We start from the raw sequence: 27092 nt of genomic DNA, 5'->3' as shown, positions 1-27092 counted from the left end.
ACGCTCTGCGCGCACCTCCCAAAAATTGTGACCACCGCAGAAGCCTCGCAGACAGCGCCGCAGACAAGAGGGCTCTGATTGGTCCACTCTACATCCGCTGTACACGCACTTCCGCTTCCCTACTTTCCCGGTTTGGTTTGTTTTCACGACCAGCATTTTTAAAAACACGAGCGAAGATGGAGCAGCACGAAGAGCGGTTGATTGAGGAAGTGAGGAAGTACGTACATCTATAAGACTCCAGTTCTAGTCATTATAACTAACCGGAGGATAAACACTCCACTAACCACACCCACCAACTACTCCTAGCGACTTCGCGCCCCCTTGCGTTGTGCCGGTGAATAACATCGCGCACGCCTATTACTCCCCGCTCAACAATAAATTACAACTGTCTGCGAAAAGCTATCTGCGAAAGCCTTGTCGCACGAGCATGCAGAGGCCTTTATACCGCTACAGTACCGGTATAGTTGCTAGTGTGGACAGGTGTTGCGGTACGAAAGCAGTATCGTATCGGTGGACAGGGTATTAGACAACCAAATATAGTATAATTTAATTCTCTTAGTTATCCTCTGAATGAACTCTGTTAACTCTTTACCCCTTAATGACGACCCCGTGTATATCCCATAATGACGACATGTGACGCCTTGTCTAAAACCTTGACTTTAGACTTTTTTTCTTGTAAATATGTTCTAAGGGTGAACAGTATTCTGTATATTTGCCACCAAGGGTTGCTGGAGCAACTGCTTTAAGGGGTGAAGAGTTAAAGGCAGACTGCAGTCATTTTTAAACTTGCTTTATTTCTTAATTAACGTGTTATTCAGTTATGCTTTCGGTTTTATTAGCCTTATATCGTGACTCGTGTTGGCAAATTTGTATTACACTTCTTATCAGCCTTTTCGGTTTTTAGCCATGTTGAACGTAGTTCGTTTGGTCCTCAGCAAGCGTCGCTTATCCGCACGATCGTCACAAGACTTCAAATGTGACATGTCGGCACCGCCGCCATTTTGAAAACTGTTCACGCAGTGGCCGGATCGCCATATCATTCCATACGACTTCGAACCAACATGGAGTCGAGAAGAGTCGGAAAGACGACGGGATAAGGACGAGTCCGTCGCGCTGGTTTTTACGTCATTACTGTTGCACAATTAAAATGTGCCAGATCAGGCAGCTGGTGGGTTTTCAAAAATAAGTACACATGTATTTTTGTGATAAATATAGATTATACGGGGCGGCACGGTGGTGTAGTGGTTAGCGCTGTCGCCTCACAGCAAGAAGGTCCGGGTTCGAGCCCCGTGGCCGGCGAGGGCCTTTCTGTGCGGAGTTTGCATGTTCTCCCCGTGTCTGCGTGGGTTTCCTCCGGGTGCTCCGGTTTCCCCCACAGTCCAAAGACATGCAGGTTAGGTTAACTGGTGACTCTAAATTGAGCGTAGGTGTGAATGTGAGTGTGAATGGTTGTCTGTGTCTATGTGTCAGCCCTGTGATGACCTGGCGACTTGTCCAGGGTGTACCCCGCCTTTCGCCCGTAGTCAGCTGGGATAGGCTCCAGCTTGCCTGCGACCTGAGCGCGTTTCGTACATAGGGTAGGATCTCACTGGGCTGCGACTAGTTGGAGGGACAACAATTGCGATAAAATATGCGAATTGGCGACAATTTTCACTTGGAATCACACTGAATTGATATTCGCATATTTTACCGCAATTGTGTCTCCAACTAGTCGCAGGCTGTCGCAGCCTGGCTTTCCCTCAGCAGGCAGGGAAGTACAGGAAGCCTTAGGGAAACTGACTTGAGAAGGGTTCGCCACGCATTTGTGGCTGTTTTGAGAGAAATTTTGTCGCGCAAGTTTTTTGAACATGTTCAAAATTTCAGCGATGAAGGAGCGACAGTTTGTGACTCATGCGAGGAAATTAAGAAGCCCCGCGAACGTTTCAAGACACTTTTGAAACTCTCGCGAATGACGTTCGCAAGCTGTCGCAGCCCAGTGAGATACCGGCTTAAGGTTTCGGACAGCACTACAAAATGGCGTCCACACCGTATAGTGAGTAGGGAGCGATTTCGGACACAGGGAAAACTTCCGGCTTGATTACGCTTTGCTTTGACATATGGTAGGGCTGCACGATATATTGTTAAAAAACCGCGATCTCGGTTCACACCTACATGCGATTCACTTTTTGATTAGAGACGATTCTTCTGTTTTGTTTTTTTTTTCCATCACGAGCCGCGTCACACTTTAGTTTCCCTCTGTGCTCCCGTAAAGTCCACTGTAGTTGCTTTCTCCCTCAACCAATCCTAAATGCACCTGCACGTCATGTGGTTGCGCGTAGCAGCAGGCTTTCTCCCTAAACCAATCATGAATGGACCTGCACGTCACGTGATTCAGCGGCAAGTAAGGCAGAAAGAGATGCTTGTTTTTTCGAAACACAGCAGCATGAGTGAGTGAAGAGATATGCGAAGTCTGCATGAGGAAAATGGAGGATGATGAAAACCCAGGTGTCGGCGAAGAGAGCCAGGCAAGTCGTCCAACACAGTTTGTTCCTAAGAGAGGTTCGCATTCTTTGGTGTGGCAGTATTTCGGGTTTAAACCAGTGCGATGCACACTGCATCATATGTTCTGCCCGAGTAGCAGCAAAGCAGGGCAATACGACCAACCTGTTTAGCCACCTCAAACGCCACCACAAAGTGCAGTATGAAACTGTACAAAATAAGACCCCTGAAAATGAATGTCCAAAAAAGCAGTTCATTTTCGAAGTAATTGGGTCTTCTCTGCGTTTTTTATTTTATTGGTGTTCTGGCTAACAGAATGTGTGAGTATCTGTTCTAGGTGAACTTCATGGAGGTTATAGCCATGGACATTGTGCACATTGCACATTACCACAACTGCCTTGACCGTATTAAGGCCAATTTATGCTGACAACCCAGTCCTCGCAGACAGCGTCTGCGTAGCCCCCCCACCTTCGCAGACGCTCTGCGCGCACCTCCCAAAAATTGTGACCACCGCAGAAGCCTCGCAGACAGCGTCGCAGACAAGAGGGCTCTGATTGGTCCACTCTACATCCGCTGTACACGCACTTCCGCTTCCCTACTTTCCCGGTTTGGTTTGTTTTCACGACCGGCATTTTTAAAAACACGAGCGAAGATGGAGCAACACGAAGAGCGGTTGATGCACATTTTTTCCAGAATCGTGCAGCCCTAACATATGGTCTGATGTATTGGAGCATATTTCAAACACTCATAACTTGCTATAGCAGTGACAAAATGGCGATCAAAAATGTGTTCCGATATTTAATAAAACGAGAGTTGTTGATAGTTCTCCTTTAAAATGTTAGAGAGAGTCTATTCAGATTGATAGGTGGCACGTGTTGGGAATCTGCCCTCGACAAATGGTGTCCCTGACTTGTCGGATCAGCTTTGTAAACAATTCCTGACAAGTGTGTGTGGGTGAAGGAAGGAGTGAGAGAGAAACGCCAAAAAACAGCTTTTCTTAATAGGAAACCTTGTGTCATCCTCGCATGACACGCATTAGGTTCAGAGAGAGACGAATGAAAAGAGCCGACGTCCTACAATTAAACGATTAGATCAGGAATCCGTAGAACACTTCATCCTGTTTCTTCAAGCGTTATTTCAGGAACTGACTTCTTTCTGACCCGCGCACAGTCAGGTAAACACGTACACGAACGGATCGCTGCGACGTTTCTGCATCCGTAATGAAACGGGCCTGTGTGGTCAAAGGTCACATGACCATAGAAACACAGCCCCCATGCCATTCCCAGCTCCTGTACCCCCTTATTCATTTCCATGGTAACAGCCAAGCTTGGTCACCCCGGATACGGCAGCCGATGCGTGGAGAATGTGTGTGTGTGAGCGAGAGAGAGAATGATGAGACCTCGCTGTGAAAGCGTGGATTGGAAACACCCAAGCTGAATTTCTCTATTGTTGGCTCAGAAGTTAGTTGCTGTCCTGAAGTTGTGAGTAATATTAAGTTTATATAATTAACTTTTTTTTTTTTTTTGCTCAGGGACTTCATGTTATCAAGACGTGAACGTCGCACTGCAGTCATAAACTTGATTTGTAGCCCTTGTGAACGCCTCGATAAGGTTCACGCTATTGTGTCGCTGTTAGAGTTTCACGGTGCGCCGAGAGATTGTGAAATCGTTTCCTTTCGGGGTCTTTTTGTTTCAGCTTCACGTCCTCGGAGCCATTCTTCTCAGCTGTAACAATACCGTATCTCGGCTTTTTCCCTCTGAAATGTCGCAGGGTTGATCATTTTTAAAACGGTCACTGGCTCCAGTGGCATGTTGGACGGTTGGTGTGATCTCGAAAAAAAAAATATACGAAGCCAACGTGAACAAATCTTAGATTTTATTATTCAGTGGAAGATCCAGTGGGTTTCCGAGGCTTAGGTTTTGATTCTTTGAAAACTGATGACAGTAAAAAGGAGAGGCAAAATAATATATATGAAGAGTTCAGATGCAAAACTCCCTAAATCCATTTGACCACTTTTTGAGAAAAAGGCCATTTTTTTTTATCAGGCCTTCATATTTAAGTATAGAAAGCTAGTTTTATTTGAAATCACAAGGTTATTAGTTAGTGAAAAATATGTTAATCTCACAAATGTTACTTCAGCCAAATTACTGTTTTTTAGCAATTATTTTTTTATTTAGCGTCAAAACCAGCTAAATCCATATGTGGTTTGTGTGCAAAAACCTCTAAATCCATTTTTTCCTTACAGACATGGGTAAGTGTTACAAAACCACCAAAGATACAATTGAAAATATTGAAAATTATGATACCACACATATGGGGTGGTTGTGATGATGATGGTGTGGTTGGCTCACTTAAATAGCTAATTTAATATGGGACCTATGATCATGAGCAAATTGCACCATATTTTTAGGTAATACCTAATACTAATACCAACACCTCTCAGGAACCCTTGTTTTATCTTCCTTCAGAACGGAGTATTTGATGGTCACGTCTCTCTGCCGTCTCTTGTCTTCTTCATCAACTTGTTCCCTCCTCCGTTGAACCGGCATAATCTCCAAGTGGGACAGAAGTATAGCGTCCTGTTCAACTTTATCTTTAGATGTGTATAGCCGATTTTTAAAGTATGCCAGGTCGTTCTGAGTTAAGCTTGCCGCAGCGCACATCAACCTGTTGTGATTGCAGGCTATTCCATTTTCAGTATTTTCGCCACTATATCGGTTCATTTTCGCTTTATAGCGAACATGATTTTCAACAACGCACCGTTTTCTCCGCCCATTCACTGTCTGGAGGACAGGTTCATCCATGCCATCGTAATCCATGTTGGTATTATCTGGCATTTCGCGAAATCTCCCTCTGAATAAAGTTGCAGCTTCCTTGATGAGACTTTGTTTACTAGCGTTAAAGCACGTGAGTCCAAGTGACGTTCTGATTGGTTGTTGAATATAGAGGCTTTTGTTGCTAAATCGAAGCGGCGTTTAGAGGGGTTTGATATTAAACCAGTTTTTTAGACAAGACGGGGAGTGGTTTTTATTTTATTTTTTTACAGAAATATTTCATTTACATATACTAGATGTAACCAGGATTCACACAACATCCCTAACTCATTTTTCACGGAGATGGCGTTTAGAGGGTTTTGCATCTGAACTCTTCATATATAAAGTTATTCCATGAAATCGAGTCGTACGTGAGCTGATGGCTGATGAGGTGCGTAGCACGACCAGATTGAATGGAATAACTTTTTTTTATTCTATCCACATTCACTGGATTTTGAGAAACGGAGCATTTTATTTGTACTTTTTGCAAATTCTATAAACTTTTTATATCAAATGTCCGACGAAATAATTTCCGCTTAGAATGTAAACAAACCAATGAAATTACAGGCGCAATTTATGAAAAATGCAATAATTCTGTAAAAGTAAAAAAAAAAAAGCCATTCTTGGCATGTGGTTTTGTTTTTGAGTAGATTTTTTTATTTCGGCCTCGGTTGGTTCAGCAACGCACCACCATTTTGTTTTTCTCTACTCACGGTATAGGAGCTGATATCCTCGTCGTAGAGTAGCCAATCAGAGCGCACGGTTTTTTATTGCGTGAAGTGAATATTGATTGAATAATAACTGGGACGAAGTCGAGGTTATTTATTGATATTTACTGAGCCTGAGGTGTTTAATTGTTTGTCCACCTCTGGTATTTATACACAAAGTACCTGACTTCATTATTTAAGTCAAGGTACAGATCCCGCTGGTCAGATGTTGGTCAGATGTTACTCCGATACAAGTGAAAGTTGTCCAGTTAAAGTACTTGATTTTAAAAGTACATTTTCTGTCAGTGCATCGTTGTATTATTGCCACAACGCTTACAAAACCTAACGCCGTTACCAAAGACAGAAATGTGAATTCACCAAATGAACGTGTGCTGTGCCATCATGGTGGTTTAACGCTAAGCTAGCTAGTCAGTGAAGCTCCACCTGACATGCTAGCAAACTCGAAATCATATTGGGTAGCTAACGGTACTAGAAAAGAAAGATTTCTATATTGTTTATTTGGCAAGATTATGCTAAAACGTTTTTCTGAAAGGACTTCAGATAAGTTAATGTTTTTCACGTTAGCGTAACTCCGTTTTTACATGCTAGCTAACAGTGTCCAAGTTAACTCATCTCATTATCTCTAGCCGCTTTATCCTGTTCTACAGGGTCGCAGGCAAGCTGGAGCCTATCCCAGCTGACTACGGGCGAAAGGCGGGGTACACCCTGGACAAGTCGCCAGGTCATCACAGGGCTGACACATAGACACAGACAACCATTCACACTCACATTCACACCTACGCTCAATTTAGAGTCACCAGTTAACCTAACCTGCATGTCTTTGGACTGTGGGGGAAACCGGAGCACCCGGAGGAAACCCACGCGGACACGGGGAGAACATGCAAACTCCACACAGAAAGGCCCTCGCCGGCCCCGGGGCTCGAACCCAGGACCTTCTTGCTGTGAGGTGACAGCGCTAAACGCTACACCACCGTGCCGCCCGTCCAAGTTAACTCGCTATGTGTAAACGTTAGCCGTGAACAAAGCTACGGTAACTTGGCGAGAAAATCCATAGAAAGTCATTTGACTAACCAGACCGCACAGCTACGTTTGCAACGTTATCGCTAGCTATAAAAGCACAGACGACTTCATTGCAAGCTTTCTCTTGGAATAAAACGTTTACACACTTCAGTATGCTTCCGCAGGTTGGACAGCGAGTTTTTGTAGGCTGTGATGTGGTTCGTTTTCAGCAAACGTTTAAAACGAATCTTTAATCCTTTCAGAAAACTGAAACATGGGTTCTGGGTATGGTCATGAGCGCGTGCGTTCTCCAGAAGACCCGCCTCCTTCCATTCTGCCATCAACTGTGTTCAAATAATGCTGTTGAGAAATCATTTATCTTGATTTTATCCAGTCTATGGACGTGACGTGACCCTAGTGATTACTGATCAGCTGTCTCAGTGTCACCTGCGAAAAAAAACAATCATGTTTTAGAAAAGAAGAGAAAAACATCCGCTTTCAAAGCTGCTTCATAGTAACGAGGAGCTTGATAGAAATGTAGTGGAGTGAAAAGTATGATATTTACCTTTCAAATGTAGTGAAGTTAAAGTCAGAAGTTTCCAAAAAAACAACACTCAAGTACAGATACTCAAAGTACAGTCAGGGCTCGAAATTAACTTTTTTTTCTTTGTGTCCCCCAGTGGTCCCGAATTCTGTGTTGTATTGTCCCGAATGGAAGCAATAGTGTCCCCATTTTTTTCCTCTCTGAAATAACCAGTGGTTAATATCATATGAAGTCTCATCTCATCTCATTATCTCTAGCCGCTTTATCCTGCCCTACAGGGTTGCAGGCAAGCTGGAGCCCATCCCAGCTGACCACGGGCGAAAGGCGGGGTACACCCTGGACAAGTCGCCAGGTCATCACAGGGCTGACACATAGACACAGACAACCATTCACACTCACATTCACACCTACAGTCAATTTAGAGTCACCAGTTAACCTAACCTGCATGTCTTTGGACTGTGGGGGAAACCGGAGCACCCGGAGGAAACCCACGCGGACACGGGGTCCATGCAAACTCTACACAGAAAGGCCCTCGCTGGCCACGGGGCTCGAACCCAGGACCTTCTTGCTGTGAGGCGACAGCACTAACCACTACACCACCGTGCCGCCCATCATATGAAGTTACTATTATATTTGTAACTATGCGATTTTGAACCCTTTATATCATTTTTACAATAAGTCACAAGACACAAGTGACACATGTCCTATACATCATCTACTTCAAAATTAGTTATTGCATTTTCAGTTTATTAAACTTTGGCGATCTCACTGTATGAATAGATACCCGTTTATTTAAAGGGGCCAACTAGCTCATTCAGAAAATGTTTCAACTCCCTACATCTGCAGTACACTTTAGTTGAAAATAAGACCCCTTTTATGTTCATTTAATCTACTTATACCTTGAATATCTGTTGGCACTTATAAGGCCGACTTATAATTTTCACCATTACCGTTATCCATTTTTATGAACTTTCCGTTATCCATTTTTATGAACTTTCCGTTATCCATTTTTATGAACTTTCCGTTATCCATTTTTATGAACTTTCGCTGCCGGGTGCAAATGTTAGCAGCATCAGCATAGTGGCAGGTCCGAGCCTAGCTGTGCTGCTGACTGACTAAACTTTGTGAACTAGAAAGACACCAAGAAAACTCACTTATTCTGTTGAACGGTATCTTCCGTCAATATCATCCACATCATTCCTGTTGTATTCTATAACGTGTCTAACAGTGTTCATTAAGTTCATTCAGTTGCTAGCGTTGCCTGCAGACCAGGCGATGACACTTTGGATCCTGAAGGTCCCGGAGACGTTATGTCTGGGCTTTCAGTTTCTTCCCCGCGGTCGGTCCGCTTCAACCACCTAAGCGTTTTTGTTCTGGCAAGAGTCGGCGCAGCGTGTGCGGTAGCAATTCCATTCCAAGTCCATATAATGCGGACTCCGGCCGAAGATTCTAGAACAGAATGCGCTGCTCTGTAGCCTACGGATGCAGGTGCATCGAAAGTGTAGCTACTATGTATTTTTCGCTGTTAACGTTTTAAAATTAAAATTGACAAATTAGGTGAATGTCTACGTATGTGTTACGGCTTTGTAAATAATATTAATGTAGAACTTTTTTTCTAGATCTATTTTTTTCCATTGTCCCGGGATTGTCCCAGATATGATAATTTTGTGTCCCGATGACATTTTTTATGGTCCCCGGGACGTCGGGACACCGTTAGTTTCCAGCGCTGAGTACAGTACTCGAGTAAATGTACTTTGTTACTGTCCACCTCTGATGAATACACAGGTGATGTTTTTTAAAAAAAATACACTACCGTTCAAAAGTTTGGGGTCACCCAGACAATTTTGTGTTTTCCATGAAAAGTCGCACTTTTATTTCCCACCATAAGTTGTAAAATGAATAGAAAATATAGTCAAGACATTTTTCTGGCCATTTTGAGCATTTAATCGACCCCACAAATGTGATGCTCCAGAAACTCAGGCCCTGTCCACATGGCAACGGATTCAGGCGACTCCGATACAATTGCTTATCGTTTAGGCCTGGCGTCCACACGGCACCGGCGTTTTGGGTGCCCAAAACGCAATCTTTTTGAGAACGGGTTCCAGAGTGGAAAGATCTGGCAACGTTGCCGTTGTGAAGTCGTCTGGATGAGTAGAACGGATTTGTTTACGATGACGTCACAACCACATGACTGTGAGTGCTTCACGCCGGGTAGAAGTGTAACGAACTCGATGCGAGTTGTCAACAAATCCTATAACTTGGTTCATGAAACGCGCTTACAAAATATTTTCACTGTGAATATTTATTGTGTAATGGTGCAAAGTGAGAGAGGGAGAGAGAGAGAATAGCCCTTAGGGCAGAGTCAATCCCGCCAGCAAAAATAGGGAAATAAAGGAGCGATCTCACCTCTTCAGATGTTGGTTTTAGTCCAACAATACATTCCTCAAAAAGGGCGTAGAAGAGCAAATTAATCCATCAACGTGTAGCATTCAATTTATTCCGGACCATTAAAGACGCCGCCTTCCGCGTAGAATCATACGTCATCCTCGCCGCCATATTGGATAGGTCAAAGCGGAGAATAAAGATTAGCTGCGTTTAACTGTACCAACAGGTTTGCCGTCCAAACGAGATCACATGGGATTACCTTTCACAGGTGAGACTGGAAAAATACTTTTCATTGTATTTGGTCATTATAATGTAATTTTACGAACAGATTTTCCTGACTTTGTGGCTAATATGAAGTCTCGCGCATAATAGTTTATGCGCATGCGTCCTTACTTCTATTGTTCTGGTGTCTCCGAAGGGACCGTCTTACAGCTCCCCTAGAGGTGTGGCATGTGTATTGCATCGTTTTCAGCAAGCATTGCGTTGCCATATGGACCTGACATTTTACTGATCGTTGCCCGTTTGGACGTGATATATTTTTAAATAACATTTCGTTGTCGTGTGGACGTAGCCTCAATCTGCTCAAAGGAAGGTCAGTTTTATAGCTTCTCTAAAGAGCTAAACTGTTTTCAGCTGTGCTAACATGATTGTACAAGGGTTTTCTAATCATCCATTAGCCTTCTGAGGCAATGAGCAAACACATTGTACCATTAGAACACTGGAGTGAGAGTTGCTGGAAATGGGCCTCTATACACCTATGGAGATATTGCACCAAAACCAGACATTTGCAGCTAGAATAGTCATTTACCACATTAGCAATGTATAGAGTGGATTTCTGATTAGTTTAAAGTGATCTTCATTGAAAAGAACAGTGCTTTTCTTTCAAAAATAAGGACATTTCAAACACTATGTTCAGACTGTAACCTGAAACGACCCATATCCGATTTGTTGTGAAATCCGATTTTTTTGTTAGGCCGTTCACATTACCAATTATATGAGACTTGTATGCGATCTCCAATATGAACGGAAAACGACCCAAAAGTGTCCCGCATGCGCAAATTGACACGTAATAAGCACATCTACGTAATACGTAAACCAAAAAAAAAAGCGCACTCTTCATGTTTAACGATTTGTTTGTTTTTGTTTGTTTAATTATCTGGTTAGTGTTAAAGTGTGAGGTCTCGTGTGTGTTTTTGTTTCTGAACTGAAATGAAAACGTGTAGCCTGGTAACGAGGGTTGACTCCTAAATGTCTCTCTAATTTCTATATAAGTGCACTACATGTTACTAGGAAGTAATGGATTTTTAAACTCTATATAGTGCACTCGAGCTTCAGTAGGCAGTCGTTTGGGATACGGCCGCTGTATTACCAAACTCTTAATTCAGGCTTAATAATTTGCACATATTTATTTCGTCATATTAATAAACTTTTTCTACATTTTTATAAATATTTATTTAGATTGTTTATAGCCAGCTGAATTCTGCAGCTTCTCTCAGCGCTGGCTCAAGGTGCAGAAACACCAGTGCAGTTTGCTATGGAGATGAGGCGAGACCTGGCGATGTGGTTTTTGTGGCGGCGGCGGCGGAGCTCGCACAATAATCTGATTAATGTGGGCAGCAGACTAATGAGACCGAAGGTGTCAAATTACTGGAAATTTCCAGAACAATCTTGTAATATAGGATGGTTAAATCAGTTATAGAAACTGTTTTATTTAATCAGACTAACAGATCAACATCCAGGTCCCTACCAAATCCACCATTAGCTTGATCAATTCTATAAAAGTCTATTTAAATTCTGAAAACTGTACAAATGTTGTTTTCCACCAAAGAGGCGGGATTAGCCAACGCAGAATAGTGACGTTTGTCTCTTGTTGATGACGTGTAGGTCGCATGAATGCGACCTGTCCGGTCAGACTGCAGTCGCATGTGAAAATATCGGATATGCATCGGAATTAGGACCACATATCCAAGCGGCCTGGGTCGCATGTGAAAAAAATCGCATCTGTGTCGTTCAGATTGTCAATAACAAATCGGATACAGGTCGCATATGGGCAAAAAAATCGGATATGGGTCGTTTCAGGGTGCAGTCTGAACGTAGTCCAAGTGACCCCAAACTTCTGAACGGTAGTGTATAAAGATCTTTATTTCAGACTTTAAAAGCAGCACCCTGTACACTCTGTCCGCCTCGTGGCACACAAGGCCTTCACAGAGCTCCCCCACCGCTCCTTGTTGGCTCCTCCATCTCTCTTCTTTCCTGTTCCACAGTGCGTTTCCATGTTGTTGTTTGGTCTTCCTTTTTTCCGTCTGGTGCCCAGGTCATTGCCACACTTAAAATCATTGTCTCGATCTTGCCTAAGAATACGACCAATCATCTTCCATCTGCGAAGTTTCACTACTTCTTCACTCCGTGGTTTCATGCTTGCTCTTTCTAGCAACTCATCCGTACTTGTATGATCTTGCCAACGGATGCGGAGGATCCTTCTCAAACATGTATTGTTAAACACGTTCGCTGCCCTATCGTCTCCTTTATTCATCTCCCACGTTTCACATCCATACAGCAAGACGGTTAAAAGCAGCATGTAAATGTAATCGTCACAGCGCAGACTTGGACCACTTATCTACACCGAGTCATGTAAAATACTTTTGTTTTGAAATCGATAAAATAAATCTCAACCCCACGCTACCTTTGAATAGTTTTAGACCAAACGTCGGAGCATCTTTAGCGCTTTTAGGAACAGCGTTTTCTTTCATTTGTAATTCTTCCTCATTTACGGTGACGAAGCGATCGGCCAATGTTTTGCCGAATCACTCGGTGGTTATCGAAAAATGGTCTGAATCTCTTGACCAATCAGTGCATGAGATTTCCTATAGTCACCTGCGTTATAATTAATATGGGTTAAAAGAACTGTAGTCATTTTTAAACTTGCTTTATTTCTTAACGCAATTACGTTTTCGGTTTTAGTAACCTTATATCGTGACTCATCTTGGCAACTAATTGCAATTAAATATTATACTTGTCAGCCTGTTCAGTTTTTAGCGGTGTTGAATTTAGTTCGTTTGGTCCGCGGCAGGCGTTGCTTATAGGGATGGCGAAAACTTAAAAAAAAAAAATATCTTGACCGACCACCGAGCCTCATTAGCCGGTTAAAGTCGGTTAACCTATGAGTTTAAACAGGGATGCAAACGGCGCGCCTTTTTCACGGCTCGTGCAGAACCGATTTTTTTTTGGGGGGGAGGGGCATTGGAGTGTCTGAATAATTTCATCAGAGTAAATTCTGCATTAAAATTACTACATCAGCAAATGCCGTTACAGTCCATGAAAAAGCCGTGAAAAAGTCGGCATCTGCGCCTTTAGTTTGTGTGGAGAGAGCTGATCTGCAATAACATGCATTGCTGGCTACAGACCGAAACATACTTTCAGAATGCACTGGCCAAGGCAGGACTAAACTCCATGTGCCTTCTAATAATAATAAAAAAAAAAAAACAGAATAGTAATTTGTAAGCTAAAAAGCCTGTGCCTACACTTTTTTCTTTCGCCGAGTGGCAGCTGTGTTCAACTGGGGCGGGACATGACTGAATGGGTGTTTCTGATTCGTCAGCTGTCTTTAACTGGGGCGGGAGGGCGGGACATGACTGACTGGGTGTTTCTGATTTGTCAGCTGTCTTTAAAGGCCTCTGCATGCTCTTGCGACAAGGCTTTCGCAGATAGCTTTTCGCAGACAGTTGTAATTTATCGTTGAGCGGGGAGTAATAGGCGTGCGCGATGTTATTCACTGGCACAACGCAAGGGGGCGCGAAGTCGCTAGGTGTGGTTAGTGGAGTGTTTATCTTCTGGTTACTTATAATGGTGAACTTTATTTTATTTTTTTTTATAATGACTAGAACTGGAGTCGTATAGATGTACGTACTTCCTCAATCAACCGCTCTTCGTGCTGCTCCATCTTCGCTCGTGTTTTTAAAAAATGGCGGTCGTGAAAACAAACCAAACCAGGAAAGTAGTGAAGCGGAAGTGCATGTACAGCGGATGTAGAGTGGACCAATCAGAGCCCTCTTGTCTGTGACGCTGTCTGCGAGGCTTCTGCGGTGGTCACAATTTTTGGGAGGTGCGCGCAGAGCATCTGCGAAGGTGGGGGGGCTATGCAGACGCTATCTGCGACGCCATCTGCGAGGACTGGGTTGTCAGCATAAATTGGCCTTAACTGGGGCGGGAGGGTGAGACATGACTGAATGGGTGTTTCTGATTTGTCAGCTGTCTTTAACTGGGGCGGGAGGGCGGGACATGACTGAATGGGTGTTTCTGATTTGTCAGCTGTCGTCCTTACACCGCATGGCATGGCCCAAGCGTTTACAACACAGAATCCCAGGTTCTCCGCTCCAAAATCGGCAGCTTCAAAACGGTTGATTTTTTTTTTTTTTTTTCACCAACAACCAAAAAAAAATTAACCGGTTGACGTTGATTCGGTCAACCACCGGTCAAACGGTCATCGGTTAACATCCCTAGTCGCTTATCCGCGCGATCTTCGCAAGACTTCGAAATGTGAAGTGGCAGCCAGGCGTCAGTGCCGCCATTTTGAAAACTGTTTTCCAAATGAAATATTGCATTAAAAAGAGTTTAAATGACGATTACTGCCTACTTTTTTCCAACTTTCTCGATTTGCTGATTGAAAACAAACAAAACTTCCGGCTTGATTTACGTCAGCATTCGAAAGAGGGGGCGCGCGTCTTTTGACGACGTTGGCAGATGTCGGTCACTTTGATTTCCGCTGTACATTTTACTTCCGTCCTACAATGTCTCACACAGGTCTCAACGAATCTCGTTTACGGCCGTTGTTTTGACATATGGACTGATATATTACATAGCATATTTCAAACACTCAACTTGCTATAGCAGCGACAAAATAGCGATCAGAAATGGATTCCTGTATTTAATAAAATAGAGTTTTGCCTTCAGTTCTCCTTTAAGGGATCTAAGCAAGGTGCTTTGGTTGATCGTTAACTATTCTAACAAAAAGTTTCACACTCAGCAAGCTTTGAGCCGTTAGATATTCCAGTCTGGCTAGACAATATGCTGATGTGTTTAATTACGCGGTGATGATGCGCAGTCAGAAGGTGACTTTGCTCGTTATCCTTGTACGCTGATTAATCCATCTGGTAAGATTGTTCTACCATGAGGAGAAAGTCAGTGAGGGTTAGTTTGAAACTAACTCTGACGTTAAAAAAAAAAATACCCTCCAGGGAGCCCAGGCCCCTGAATGAATGAATGAATGGTTCCACTCCTCCTTCAGGATCTGCACAGCTAACACCAGAGATTAGATCAGAGTCGAGAACGGTACAATCCTGTGCACCTGTGCTGCTCGTAAAACATACTGCGGAGTCGATCAAAACCAGACGCTGGACTCGAGGACTGGCTTCCACTGCAGACAGGTGCACATGCGATGCTGCTAAAGCTGAGGGGAAACATTAGCCAGACAGGCTGTAATCATTATCCCAATCCCCCGGGCTTCGAAGTGAAATAACTCAAAATGCGTAAACTTCTGAGTCATCAGTGATTCGTGGAAGTAATAATTTATTATTTAGTAGTCGTAGTTAATTCTTACATTGCAGTTATTCAAAACAAAAGGGCTTTGGTGAGTGACGTTCTTTTCACCTCCAAGTAGAACTTTTGACAATATTTCCGCTATTGCTCTCTCTTCCAGTTTTTCAATGTCCGTTGATTTGTTTTTCTCTTGTAAATGTACGTGAAGATTTATGATTGCAACCTCAGGGTTTTTTCTAGAAAAATTTAGTATGAGGGCGCTCACCATGACGGGGGTGGTGCCGGTTGTCCGTCCCCCCCCCTCTGCCGTGCGAAGCCTTTGAAAAATTAAGGCTACAATGGGACATTCTGAGGCTATCTGAGAGGGAAATTGTAACAAATTGTCTGTCAACATTGAAAAAGAAAGAAGTAATCTTCTGCCCTGGACAGTCTTTGGCTTTCTTCCGTTTCGTGCCGCGGGATGACATCTTTAAATGCCCAAGTGTCAACAAAAACAACTCGCGAACTACTTCTGTCAAAAGCTCCGGCGCCGGTGGGTGTAAGGTCATTCAGTCTCAAGAAATCTCGCTCTACAAGTCAGCTGACCTTGTATGTAACCCATGTCAAATCTCGCGAGAGCAGCCGCGACACGTAAACAACTAAACAACATGGCGCCTCAGTCTGGAAAATGCCAATTCGGATTGTTTTTGCACCGTCTGGCGGTGTATCTACTATGATTGGAATATTTTTGGAGTAACTATAACGTATTTGATGATCAGACGCATTGTCACGTGGTGTTGCTGGGATGTTTTCACGGAGAAAAGATGGTTTTGAGAAAGATTGCATGTTGTGCAGTAGCATATAAGTGCATGGCCTTAGTGTGACTTGGGGTTCAATCGGCATTTCGGTAAGAGGGCGCAGCGCCCCTGTTCCCCGGTTTAGACGAAAGCCTGGCAACCTTAAAGCATAATACGGGTTTCCGTGAAATATTCGGGCTGTGCTTTAATAATTAATCGTTTTTAATTTCTGCAAACTTGAACGTCCCGGCTAAGCGTTTCCAAATAAGTCCAGTTGACTCGGTGAAGTATGAGCTTGAATGCTGAGCAAACGGCTCCGAGGTACCGTAAAGAGAGAAAAACTAAACATGCGTGAACATGGAGGGGTTTAGGACGAGATGATGTCGAAGAGCAGGGATTTGAGACGTTTCCTGAAAGTCGTAAGATGAACCGAGTGAGGAATCTCCTCGAGGAAGTGTTTTTGTTATCAGGGTGTAGGATCTAATAAGCCGCTGTAGCGAGGCGTTTGCTGTGTGACTGCCCTGAAGGCAGGAAGTTAGTCGGAGCGGTGATGCGTGTGCGTGCGCATGTTTGGGCAGGTTGAAGACTTTCCAGGTTTCTGCATTTCAAACAGTCTCCCAGCCAGACATTTTAACCATATTGTTTGGATGATATTTATTTATTCCCCCCCCCCCCCCCCCCCACACACACACACACACACACTGACTTGGCACCATTCTTTTTTTTTTTTATTTCCTGTTTTTCAAGAGCTAATAAATCAGACTTTTTTTTTTTCTTCTTCCCAAACACAGAGTAGTCCTCCTTCATCTCTCCAGCCTCCAAAATAGATTCTCTCAGGAGTAAGGTTGAGCTGCTGAAGCTGCCGCTTGCTCTCTCGTCTAAATCCATCTCCGAGCGCAAAACCCAGCTGGCCGGAGCAACAGAGCGACACAGGGGCGGAGCTGGGGTCCACAAACCCCGCCCACCGGCCCCAGACATGGACAACGAGTCCCAGTACTCGGGTTATTCCTACAAGTCATCGCATTCCCGGAGCTCTCGTAAGCACAGGTGTGTATATACACACACACACACACAAGCCATAAAGCCTGAGGGTGTTTTCACACTTGGTCCCTTTCAGCCATCTAACCCAACTCAGATCGATGACTCAGCATTTTTTGCGCATATGTGAACACTCCAACTGTACCCAGACCCCTTTAAAGCGAACCGAACTGAGACCACCTCAGGAGGTGGTCTCAGTACGGTTCGCTAAAAATCAACGGTACGGTTCGCCTAATCTGCGCATTGTGAACAAAAAGCGCATCGGGTTCACTTCGCCTTTTTCACTGGAGTTTAACTTTCTTCGTTTGCCGTAGTTGGTCACGTGACTGTAGCAGGGAAACTCAACTTCCTTTTGGAACTTACCACAGCCGCTTTACAGTTCTCTGAACTTGCTGACTGATGAGTTGGCCACAATAATATAATATATAAATTTTTTTTTTATAAATATATAATATTTTATTTTCCTTAATCCGCACTATTTTGATCAAAGAATACAGCAGGGCAAGCATTTCAGCAGACATTTTGATTCAAGAGAAAATTACCCAGAATTCCGTGCACTGGGGGTCTGAGGGCGCTAGAGGACCTGGTGTGAACAGAAAGAGGACTGAGGCCCCATCAAAGCTTAACTGGACCAGAAAGAGAACCCAGTCCTCTTTGTAATAAATTCAGTGTGAACACAAAAAGAACAGAGTTCTTTTTCTGTTGGTCCACTTTTTGGTCCACTCAATCGCCTTTTCCACCAAAGCAGTTCCAGGGCTGGTTCGGGGCCAGTGCTTAGTTTGGAACCGGGTTTTCTGTTTCCACTGATAAAGAACTGGCTCTGGGGCCAGAAAAACCGGTTCCAGGCTAGCACCAACTCTCTGCTGGGCCAGAGGAAAGAACCGCTTACGTCAGCGGGGGGGCGGAGTTGTTAAGACCAACAACAATAACAAGACCGCGAAAGATCGCCATTTTTAAGCAACAAGAAGCAGCAGCTGTACAAATGCGAAGTCATTTATTATTATTATTATTATTATTATTATTATTATTGTTGCTGCTGCTTCCGCGTTTTTTGCTTCGATATTCGCGCCAAGGTTTATGCAAACATAGCGGCGTAATGACGTATACAACGATGTAACTGATGTATACAGCGATGTAATGACGTGGCTTCGCTTAGCACCGCGAGCTATGGAAAAGCAAACTGGTTCTCAGCTGGCTCGCAAGTTGAACGAGTTGTGAACCAGCACCAGCCCTGGAACTGATTTGGTGGAAAAGGGGCATCAAAGAGGACTGAGTCTGGTTCCTTTAAAGGGGACCAGGTGTGAAAACACCCTTAAAGTGCATATCATGGGTAAATTCAGGAGCAAGATCAATGCGATTCTCCTATTTTATATTAAACTTTGGTCAAATATCTCTCTTTTTGTGCAATTTTTTTCCCTTGCGCAATACCAGAAAAATTCAGTTGAAATCGAGCCATTTGAGGCGAATTGGTCCGCCTCTGAAAAAACTTGGCGTTTGGATTTCCAGGCAAACACTGATTTTCGTGACGTCGCGTGCGGGACGCCTCCCTCTGAATCCTACATCAGCGCTGGTTTGTTTATGAGAAAACGACCTGGTGGTTTTCTGCAAATTTCTTCAACGTTATCGCGTAATTATTGAAATGGTTAACAGATGTATCGTACTGTAGGAGGGTGTAGCAACACCAATCTTGATGGGATTAGTACTCATCGTTTCCCAAAAGACCGGACAATGAGAGAGAAATGGGAGCGCTTCGTGCGAGGCACCCGGAAAAAACGGCAACATGCAACAGACTACAGCATTATTTGCGGTGCTCACTTCACAAGGCCTGACGACTTTGAGAACTATTTCAGTTCCATCTGTCAGAACGCCCAAAGCAACACCGTCTCCATCTGTGTCGGCGCCAGCCGTGTTCGTCTCCCCTGATAGAAAGCAAAGTGCCGCATCCACTGAGGCCTTCGAAGCCGAGGACCAAGCAGAGCCGAGAAAAAGACCAAGAACATCGGCAATTCACAAGTCGACTGTTGTCGGAGTAAGAAATAATTCTGACATCTCATTATATTCTTCATCCAAAGGTGAAGTAACATTGTGCTCAGGTGACAATTCCATATTTCAATGCAAAATCGCGAGCTGCTAAACTTGGCCTACACAGGCTGTGCACTGAAACCGTGCAAGCTCGCGCAGCCTGCTGGCGCTTCCACAGGGGACGTCACAAATCTGGCTCCAGACTCCCTTGGGATTTTTCCAGACGCGTTTTATTTTATTTTTTTCTGCTGTAGACAGATGGCCTTGGATGAGTGTGTAAAGGGACATGCTTTCATATAAAAAAAAAAAAATTTGGTCCAGGATATGCACTTTCTAGTTCTTCTCAGTACTAGATGTGTATTGTCCTTTTAAAGAACAACTCCAGTGCATTAATAACAGCACAGAAGTTTTAAAGTACTGGACGTTTTCTCCAAATACAAACTGACCAGAGATCTGTGGTTGGTAGAAGAGAGCAACTGGACTTGCTTGAAAAGTCTTGAAGACGTTTCGCCTCTCGTCCAAAAGGCATCATCAGTTCTGTCTGTCTAATAGGGAGTATCAAGTATTTATCCTCTCATGGATCATAATAGAATCCAAATCAGAATGCTGATGGCTGCATTGAAGGTGGCTGATAGATGTCATAGACACCCACCTCTGTTCAGTGATGGTCGTTCCAAGCTGACAAAATTGAACGATCCTCTCTGGCTAATGCCGCTTTTCCACTACAAACGCGGCTGAGCCGTGCCGTGCCGAGTCGAGCTGAGCGGGGCTGTTGGAGTTGCATTTCGACTACAACCGCGCTGAACCGTGCTGGCTGGAAGTGGGTGGACACATTGGGTGGAGTTAGCGAAAGTGGGTGGACGTCACGTGATGTCGTTAAGCAGCGCAAACAGTGACATCAGTGACAGTGGCGGAACAAGACTTTTCAAGCAAGTCCAGTTGCTCTCTTCTACCAACCACAGATTACTATGTACCTGGACGACTGAGTATCTTCACAGATATGTTTCTACACACTTTGGGATGAGTTCCCTTCGACTAGTGCGGGAGTATGAGAGGACTTCCAGAAAACTGGCAGACATCTTAGCCAGAGAGGATCGTTCAATTTTGTCAGCCTGGAACGACCATCACTGAACAGAGGTGGGTGTCTATGACATCTATCAGCCACCTTCAATGCAGCCATCAGCATTCTGATTTGGATTCTATTATGATCCATGAGAGGATAAATACTTGATACTCCCTATTAGACAGACAGAACTGATGATGCCTTTCGGACGAGAGGCGAAACGTCTTCAAGACTTTTCAAGCAAGTCCAGTTGCTCTCTTCTACCAACCACAGATTACTATGTACCTGGACGACTGAGTATCTTCACAGATAAACTGACCAGAGTTTAATTCCCAGTAAGGGATCGTAATATTTTATTTTTTTAATAAGGCTTGTGGCTGCCCTGTTGCTAATCATATCCAGTAGGACGGATATTTATTGGAATCTGTAATACTGTAATAAACAGGATGTTTGCACTATTTGTCTCACGCAGAGCAAAAGCACCGAAATACCGCCGTGTTCTCAATAAATGAGTCACAATGTTTCGTGAACTGAAAAGCCTCAAGCACGCAGCTCTGTTTATTATCCCTCGCTGAAAACTACCGAAGATATTTTCATGAAGCTTTGTATACATATCAAGCAACATGTGAACTGCTGCCTTTTGGGATTTTTTTTGGGGGGGAGGGGGGGAAAAAAAAAAGATTTTGACTTAGTTTCTAAGAGCAATGTTGGTTTCCAGAGCACATATCCAAAACTATTCGTGATACGGATTTGAAACTTGGTATACATGTTAACAAGGTGTGCCTTTTCATACTAAGAAATTTAAATTTTCCATGGAAACAATTTCAGTCTCGGTCTCTCGGTTAGTCTGAGGGGTAGGTTTAGTTTCCGGAGCAGAACTTGAAAACTATGAGTCTTGAAAGTTGGTATACGAAGGGCTCCTGATGCCCTGTGTCTGGTTGGAGTCTCATCACATCGCTCCTGTAGAGGATAGTCGAAAGTCGCACTTGGAAGACACGCTGGACTCTTACAGTAATGCTTTTATGGCTGAGGACTACAGTTGACTTGCTAACTTTAGGACTGCAGTTATCATGAACAGTTTTGCACTCAAGTTTCCATCAATGAAGAGTTTATAACATCAACGAAACTGACTTCATGTTAAAACTGTTAATGTTAGTCATGCTGTCTGTTGTTGCCCAAATGAGGATGGGTTCCCTTTTGAGTCTGGTTCCTCTCGAGGTTTCTTCCTCATGTCGTCTGAGGGAGTTTTTCCTTGCCACCGTCGCCACAGGCTCGCTCATTGGGGATAGATTAGGGACAAAATTAGCTCATGTTTAAAGTCTTTAAAATTCTGTAAAGCTGCTTTGCGACAGTGTTTCTTGTTAAAAGCGCTATAAAAGAAATTTGACTGAAAAATCTGCAGATTTGATTGCAAAAAATACCATTTTTGTTAACCGTGCATTTTTGCGCCAAAAAAAAAAATGTACGGGGTGGGGGTATTCTGCTAATGGTTGGGAACCGTAATTGCCAACGAGTATGTTGCTGACTGGATGGGGAGGGGAAAGTCTAACGCCAGGTGTGTCTGTATTTTACTACATCGTACAAGTTATCCCATCCGTCAGCTTCTCGGCATCAGATGGCAATATCATGTGACGGTTACAGCACCAACAGAAATAACCATCAGGAAAAGTAGACTACGTTGGCTTGGGCATGTTTGCCGCATGCCAGACAAATGATCTTGTTTGGCGAGTTAGTCAGTGGTAGCAGAAAAAAAGAGGCAGACCACGCAAACGCTGGAACGATGGTGTCAAGGAAGATCTCAAGCTGTTCCAGATGGAGCAACCCAGCGGTGGCACCTCCACCAAGGCAGTTTGTTGGCCACGTCAACCGCTTGCGCACGAGCGAGACACGAACGTCACCACCAAAGGCAGAGACAAAATGTTCAAGGTCACCTTCATCTATCTTGATGAGGACACATGTACACGTTATACATACGACATCGTAGACCGTTTTACGACACAGCGCCCTTTCTTTCTTACCATTTTTCTGGTTACTCTTTTCAAACACGTGTTAACAATATAGCTTGCGATTAAGTGGTAAGGTTTTCCCGGGACGTCCGTCTATAGAGTAGAGACATTGTACACAGGGAGGATGGCGATAATGACGACGTGAAGAAAGTAGACAAGGAAAACAGTATCAAGAAATTGTCAAGTCATTTTTATGCCTCCGCCACCTTAAGGTGCACATAAATCACAACTTAAGGCGTGTAGTCTACCGGGTGGAGGCATCCCCATCGACGCTGTTGGCGTCGAGTTCTATCTAGTTTATTTTTTAAAATACTGATGGATAGTTTTAATGTCAGAACAACGCTATAATCATTAAAATAAGCACATTTTGGGAGTGGTTTTCTCTTTAAGGAGATGCTGAGAATGTTCTATTTGATGCAAGATTTACTTGGTTTCTGGGGTCATGTGGACTCCGTACCCCCAGACCCCCTGCAATTTATTTATTTTTTCCCCCCTCTCGCTTGGATTTTACTTTTTCCACAGCCCTGTAAACATGTTAAGTAATGTATATGTGCCTTTGGATACTGAGATTTAAATTTTTAGCTCCCCTGGATTAAAGGTCCGGTGGGTTTATGCCATGGGCTGCTGAGGTCCGTGTAAAGAGGGAGGGTTGCTTTCCTGCAGCACAACTTAGAAAAATGTGACTCGTAATATCTTGAACGTTGGTGTACATAGTTGGTATATAGGGCGGGGATATAGATGACTGTCGTTTTGTTAGTTTGATGCTGGACTTGTCTTGATGTAAAATACCTGAAGGAGTTTTATATACCAGTCCTGGAGATGCACACTGCATTCAGGGGAAATAACCTAAAGCAAAACAAAAATTAGCCACGCAGGTTTTGAGAACCGCAGCAGGTTGAAGGTTTCATTATGAAGGTGGTTTCTACAGTTGTGGTGGTAACATGACTTGCAAATTTACCTCTGGTTTCTCGTTTCCATTCCACCCAACCACGAATCCTCTAACCACCACCCTGGCTCTACATTTACATTTAGGGTTTAGCGATCACTCAGTAGTGTGGGTTTAAAGCATGTACGCAGAGCCATGGCCTCACTTTTTCATTTATAAACGCCTTGAGACCTCAAGAATGGCACAGGAATAGTTTTAAGCGTTAACAATACATCTAATATAGCACTTTTTACAATTAAAGTGATTTTATACAGGTAGCGGTCTGAGTGAATGACCTTGACGTCCGTAATGTCACAACAGGAAGTCCTATTGGTCTCATCGCCATTTCCGCTATACTAAAACACAGAGCTGACTGCAACTCCGATCCTCCATTTTGAGCTAATTTATCGCCATGCCACGTAGAAGTGTTTTTGGCCGGTTCAGCAACACGACAAAAGGTGGATTTACATTGCATTCATGGTCCAAGAATGTTCAAACTGCAAAGATTTGGATGCGTTTTGCGAGAAGTTCACGGGCACATTGGGCAGCTATGAAGTGGTCTCTCCTCTGCTCTGCACATTTTACTGAAGACTTGTACAAAACCTCTGATCTGTTGAGGACCATTGGCTATAAGCCCGTATTGAAAGAGGGTGCAGTGTCAACAGTTAAAGGAAAATAAAACGACAAGAAAAGGTAAAGCAAGTTCAGTTGCACCAGTTCTCCTGGAGTATGAGCCAAGGGTTGTTGCTAAAACCCAGGATGGAACAGGACGGGACATATCGCTCAGGCAGTGACCTCCCTGCAGTTGTTGCTAAAACCGGTGACGTCCCGTCCCGGGTTTTAGTAATTGCCTGAACAGAGCAGTAATGGCGGAGTACTCAGTAATGGGGAGAATGAATGGACCAGCCGTCTTATTTCTAAACTGGATATTGCTGCCATCTCGCCCTTACGTTGGAAGAACTGAACGAACAACTGAGTCAGATTGTTTCAAAAGAATTGGCCACGAGGTCGGCCTTCAAGAAGCGAGAACACAGACCGATAAGCGCCGACTCTCATTTGGATAAAAAAAGAACAAAAAGGACACGGTGTTTCCCTGCATTTAGATTAATCCATGTAACTTGTATTGTGTGTTTAAGTTGCCGGTATAAGATTAATTTGCTTCAGAATGTGATTCTCAGTTCATCTGATTATTTAATTAGCCTTTTACGTTTTCTCAGTGAAAATGCATGCATGTACATGTCTGTTGCATAAGTTATAACACCCATCCTGTTTTAATGAGTCAACCTACAATCAGTGAAGTCAAATCAGTCTTAGTTGAGCAAGTCGGTAACGGGATTTCTTACTGTCACCATAAAATTTTTATTTATATGACTTTGGTCTATAGCTGTAAAAGGCCTCGACCTTAAAACCGGTTCCTGCTGGAATTTATTCCCATTTATGCACCCTACAAGAGTCAAGGATGGAGATACTATCCACTCATTTATTTAAAAAATAAAGGTTCTGCTTTAAGGAGCATGTTGGTCTGCGGGGTTTTTTCCCCTCCCCCTCCCCTTTAAATTTATGTAGATCTGAATAAACTTGACTCCAGAGTGATCAGACATCACCACACGTGACTCACGCTTAAGCCCAACCCACTTCCTTCTCAAGCAGTAAAATGTACTCGTAACTGAGAGTTAACTTTTTTTTTCTTTTTGGCTTGCTTTTGTATTTAAATAAAATCACCTTTTTATGAAACGCTCCTCTGGATCTTGCTACGTTTGTTGTTTTTGCATCTCTACATTTCCTCATTTGGTTGATTGCTTTTATGCAAAGCGACTTACAAATGAGACATTATGCTAAAACTTGTGCTTGGGCAGCTTGGCGCTTCGGCTCAGGAGCTCAGTGCTTTTAACTGTTGCCTCGCCACAACTGCAAACGAGTCCTCAGGAGATGAAACCCCACTCTGAGTTGAATTGGTTGCTATGCAAATAGAGAGAAAATAAATTGCAGAAATCCCAAAATGTCAAAAGGCACAGCACCTCTAGTCACTTAACATAACTGTCAGGTTTCATGAAGAAAAAAATATTTATTTTATATGCTTTTTATATTTTATATGCATAAATGCACTTTATTAGCATGCATTTATAATTTTTGTGACCTTTTCTTGTTGTTTGTACCAAATTTGAATCTAAAAGTATATATTCTACAGATGGGACTGTTTTACTGGAAATACACCACTTGTCTTTTTCATACGAGCTCCATCCGGGACATGGAGAACCAAATCCATGGCATAAATCTCTATACGTCACTCGAGAGGAAATCAATGAATTGTTTTTGATAAATTTGGGGACTTTGTTTGTGAATGTGTCAATATAATAAGAGAGAATCACACGTTGGCTTGAAGATATGAAGTTTATCTTCTGGTGTTGAGCTCATTATTCATACGAAATGCATCACAGATCTCAGTGACATTTAAATAATATTGGCTGGCGTTTAGTGGTCTATCACATGTATTCCATTCAGCGAGCATGATACTGAACAAGGTGAAGACGAGTAGCTGGATGGGATATAGACAATCTACCATGAAAAGCCAGCCAATATTATACGTACACATTCGATGGAACAACTATAGATTTTACAAAAAGTTAAGAACAGGGCGGTAACTTGCCAATATTGAATGCTGATTCTGATCAAATGTAATTCAGTGTTCTGTCGATCTAATGTACTGTACTTGTTTGTTCTAACAATAAAAATGGTACAAGTCCAAAAAGCCTGAACAACCCAACTTGTACAGTGGTGCTTGAAAGTTTGTGAACCCTTTAGAACTTTCTCTATTTCTGCATAAATATGACCTAAAACATCATCAGATTTTCACACAAGTCCTAAAAGTAGATAAAGAGAACCCAGTTAAGAGCAATTCCAGCGTTATGGACGCGACACTTGAACTCAAAATGGCAACAAATGACCCAGTGCATGTTTTATTGTCTCCCAGTATTTAAACAGGTGTTGCATATTTTAAGGCTGTACCATACTGGAGAAGTGATAGAACAAGAACAATTCCCATAGTACACCTAGGGCATGCCAGAAAATGCCAATAAAAGATGCGTTATGGATGTGACAGAAAAAGTATCACTTTTCTTGGGTGACTGTACATTTTTATCAAACTCTGTGAAATTGTAAACCTAATGTCGAAATGGAGATATCCATTTGATAGAGGGGTCCAAGGTGAATATTAAAAAATCTTTGTTTAAAATATTTTGTATTTCATGCAGAGTTTCGGAAGGAAAAGTCAGCGTTACGGATGTGACGCGTCTGAAATAGGCATGGCATATGTTTAGAAAATCAGCAATTTAACCACCATAACCCTTTGGAAAAACTCTCTAAATATCAGCTAAAACTATCAAAGTTCTTAAATAATATTTAGGATGGCTATTGTTTTGCGGATTTTAGCATACATTTCTGTGGCTTGTGGCAATAATATAGAATTGTACATGATCAAAGTTGATTTTAGCTTGGGTTTTACATTATAAGAAAGAGAGACTGACAGTGACGTTTTAGGTTGGTTACAAATTGGTTCAACTTATTCACATCTGTAAAATACAGGCCTAGGTGAGATCTCTGGGAGTGGTTTTGATGTATTACATGTTGCTTTATTTTTGCATGGTGAGGTTGACATTTACATGGAATTGCCCTTAAACAAATGAGACAAAAATATTATACTTGGTCATTTATTTATTGAGATGATCCAATATTACATATCTGTGAGTGGTAAAAGTATGTGAACCTTTGCTTTCAGTATCT

General features: G+C 43.0%; 1 protein-coding gene across 1 annotated transcript in view; it reads left to right on the top strand.

Annotated features, from left to right (window-relative positions):
• vangl2 (VANGL planar cell polarity protein 2) overlaps positions 1 to 27092 on the top strand; it is a 66756-nt gene that overhangs the window by 5753 nt on the left and 33911 nt on the right. The window contains exon 2 of the mRNA XM_060911654.1: positions 17050 to 17305. Coding sequence (XP_060767637.1) covers positions 17235 to 17305 — 71 coding nt within the window. The 5' untranslated portion in view covers positions 17050 to 17234. The remainder of the gene's footprint in view (positions 1 to 17049; positions 17306 to 27092) is intronic.

Source organism: Neoarius graeffei, chromosome 1 (genome assembly GCF_027579695.1).
Source record: "Neoarius graeffei isolate fNeoGra1 chromosome 1, fNeoGra1.pri, whole genome shotgun sequence".
Classification (NCBI taxonomy): Eukaryota; Metazoa; Chordata; class Actinopteri; order Siluriformes; family Ariidae; genus Neoarius; species Neoarius graeffei.
This window is presented reverse-complemented; position numbering and strand designations above follow the sequence as displayed.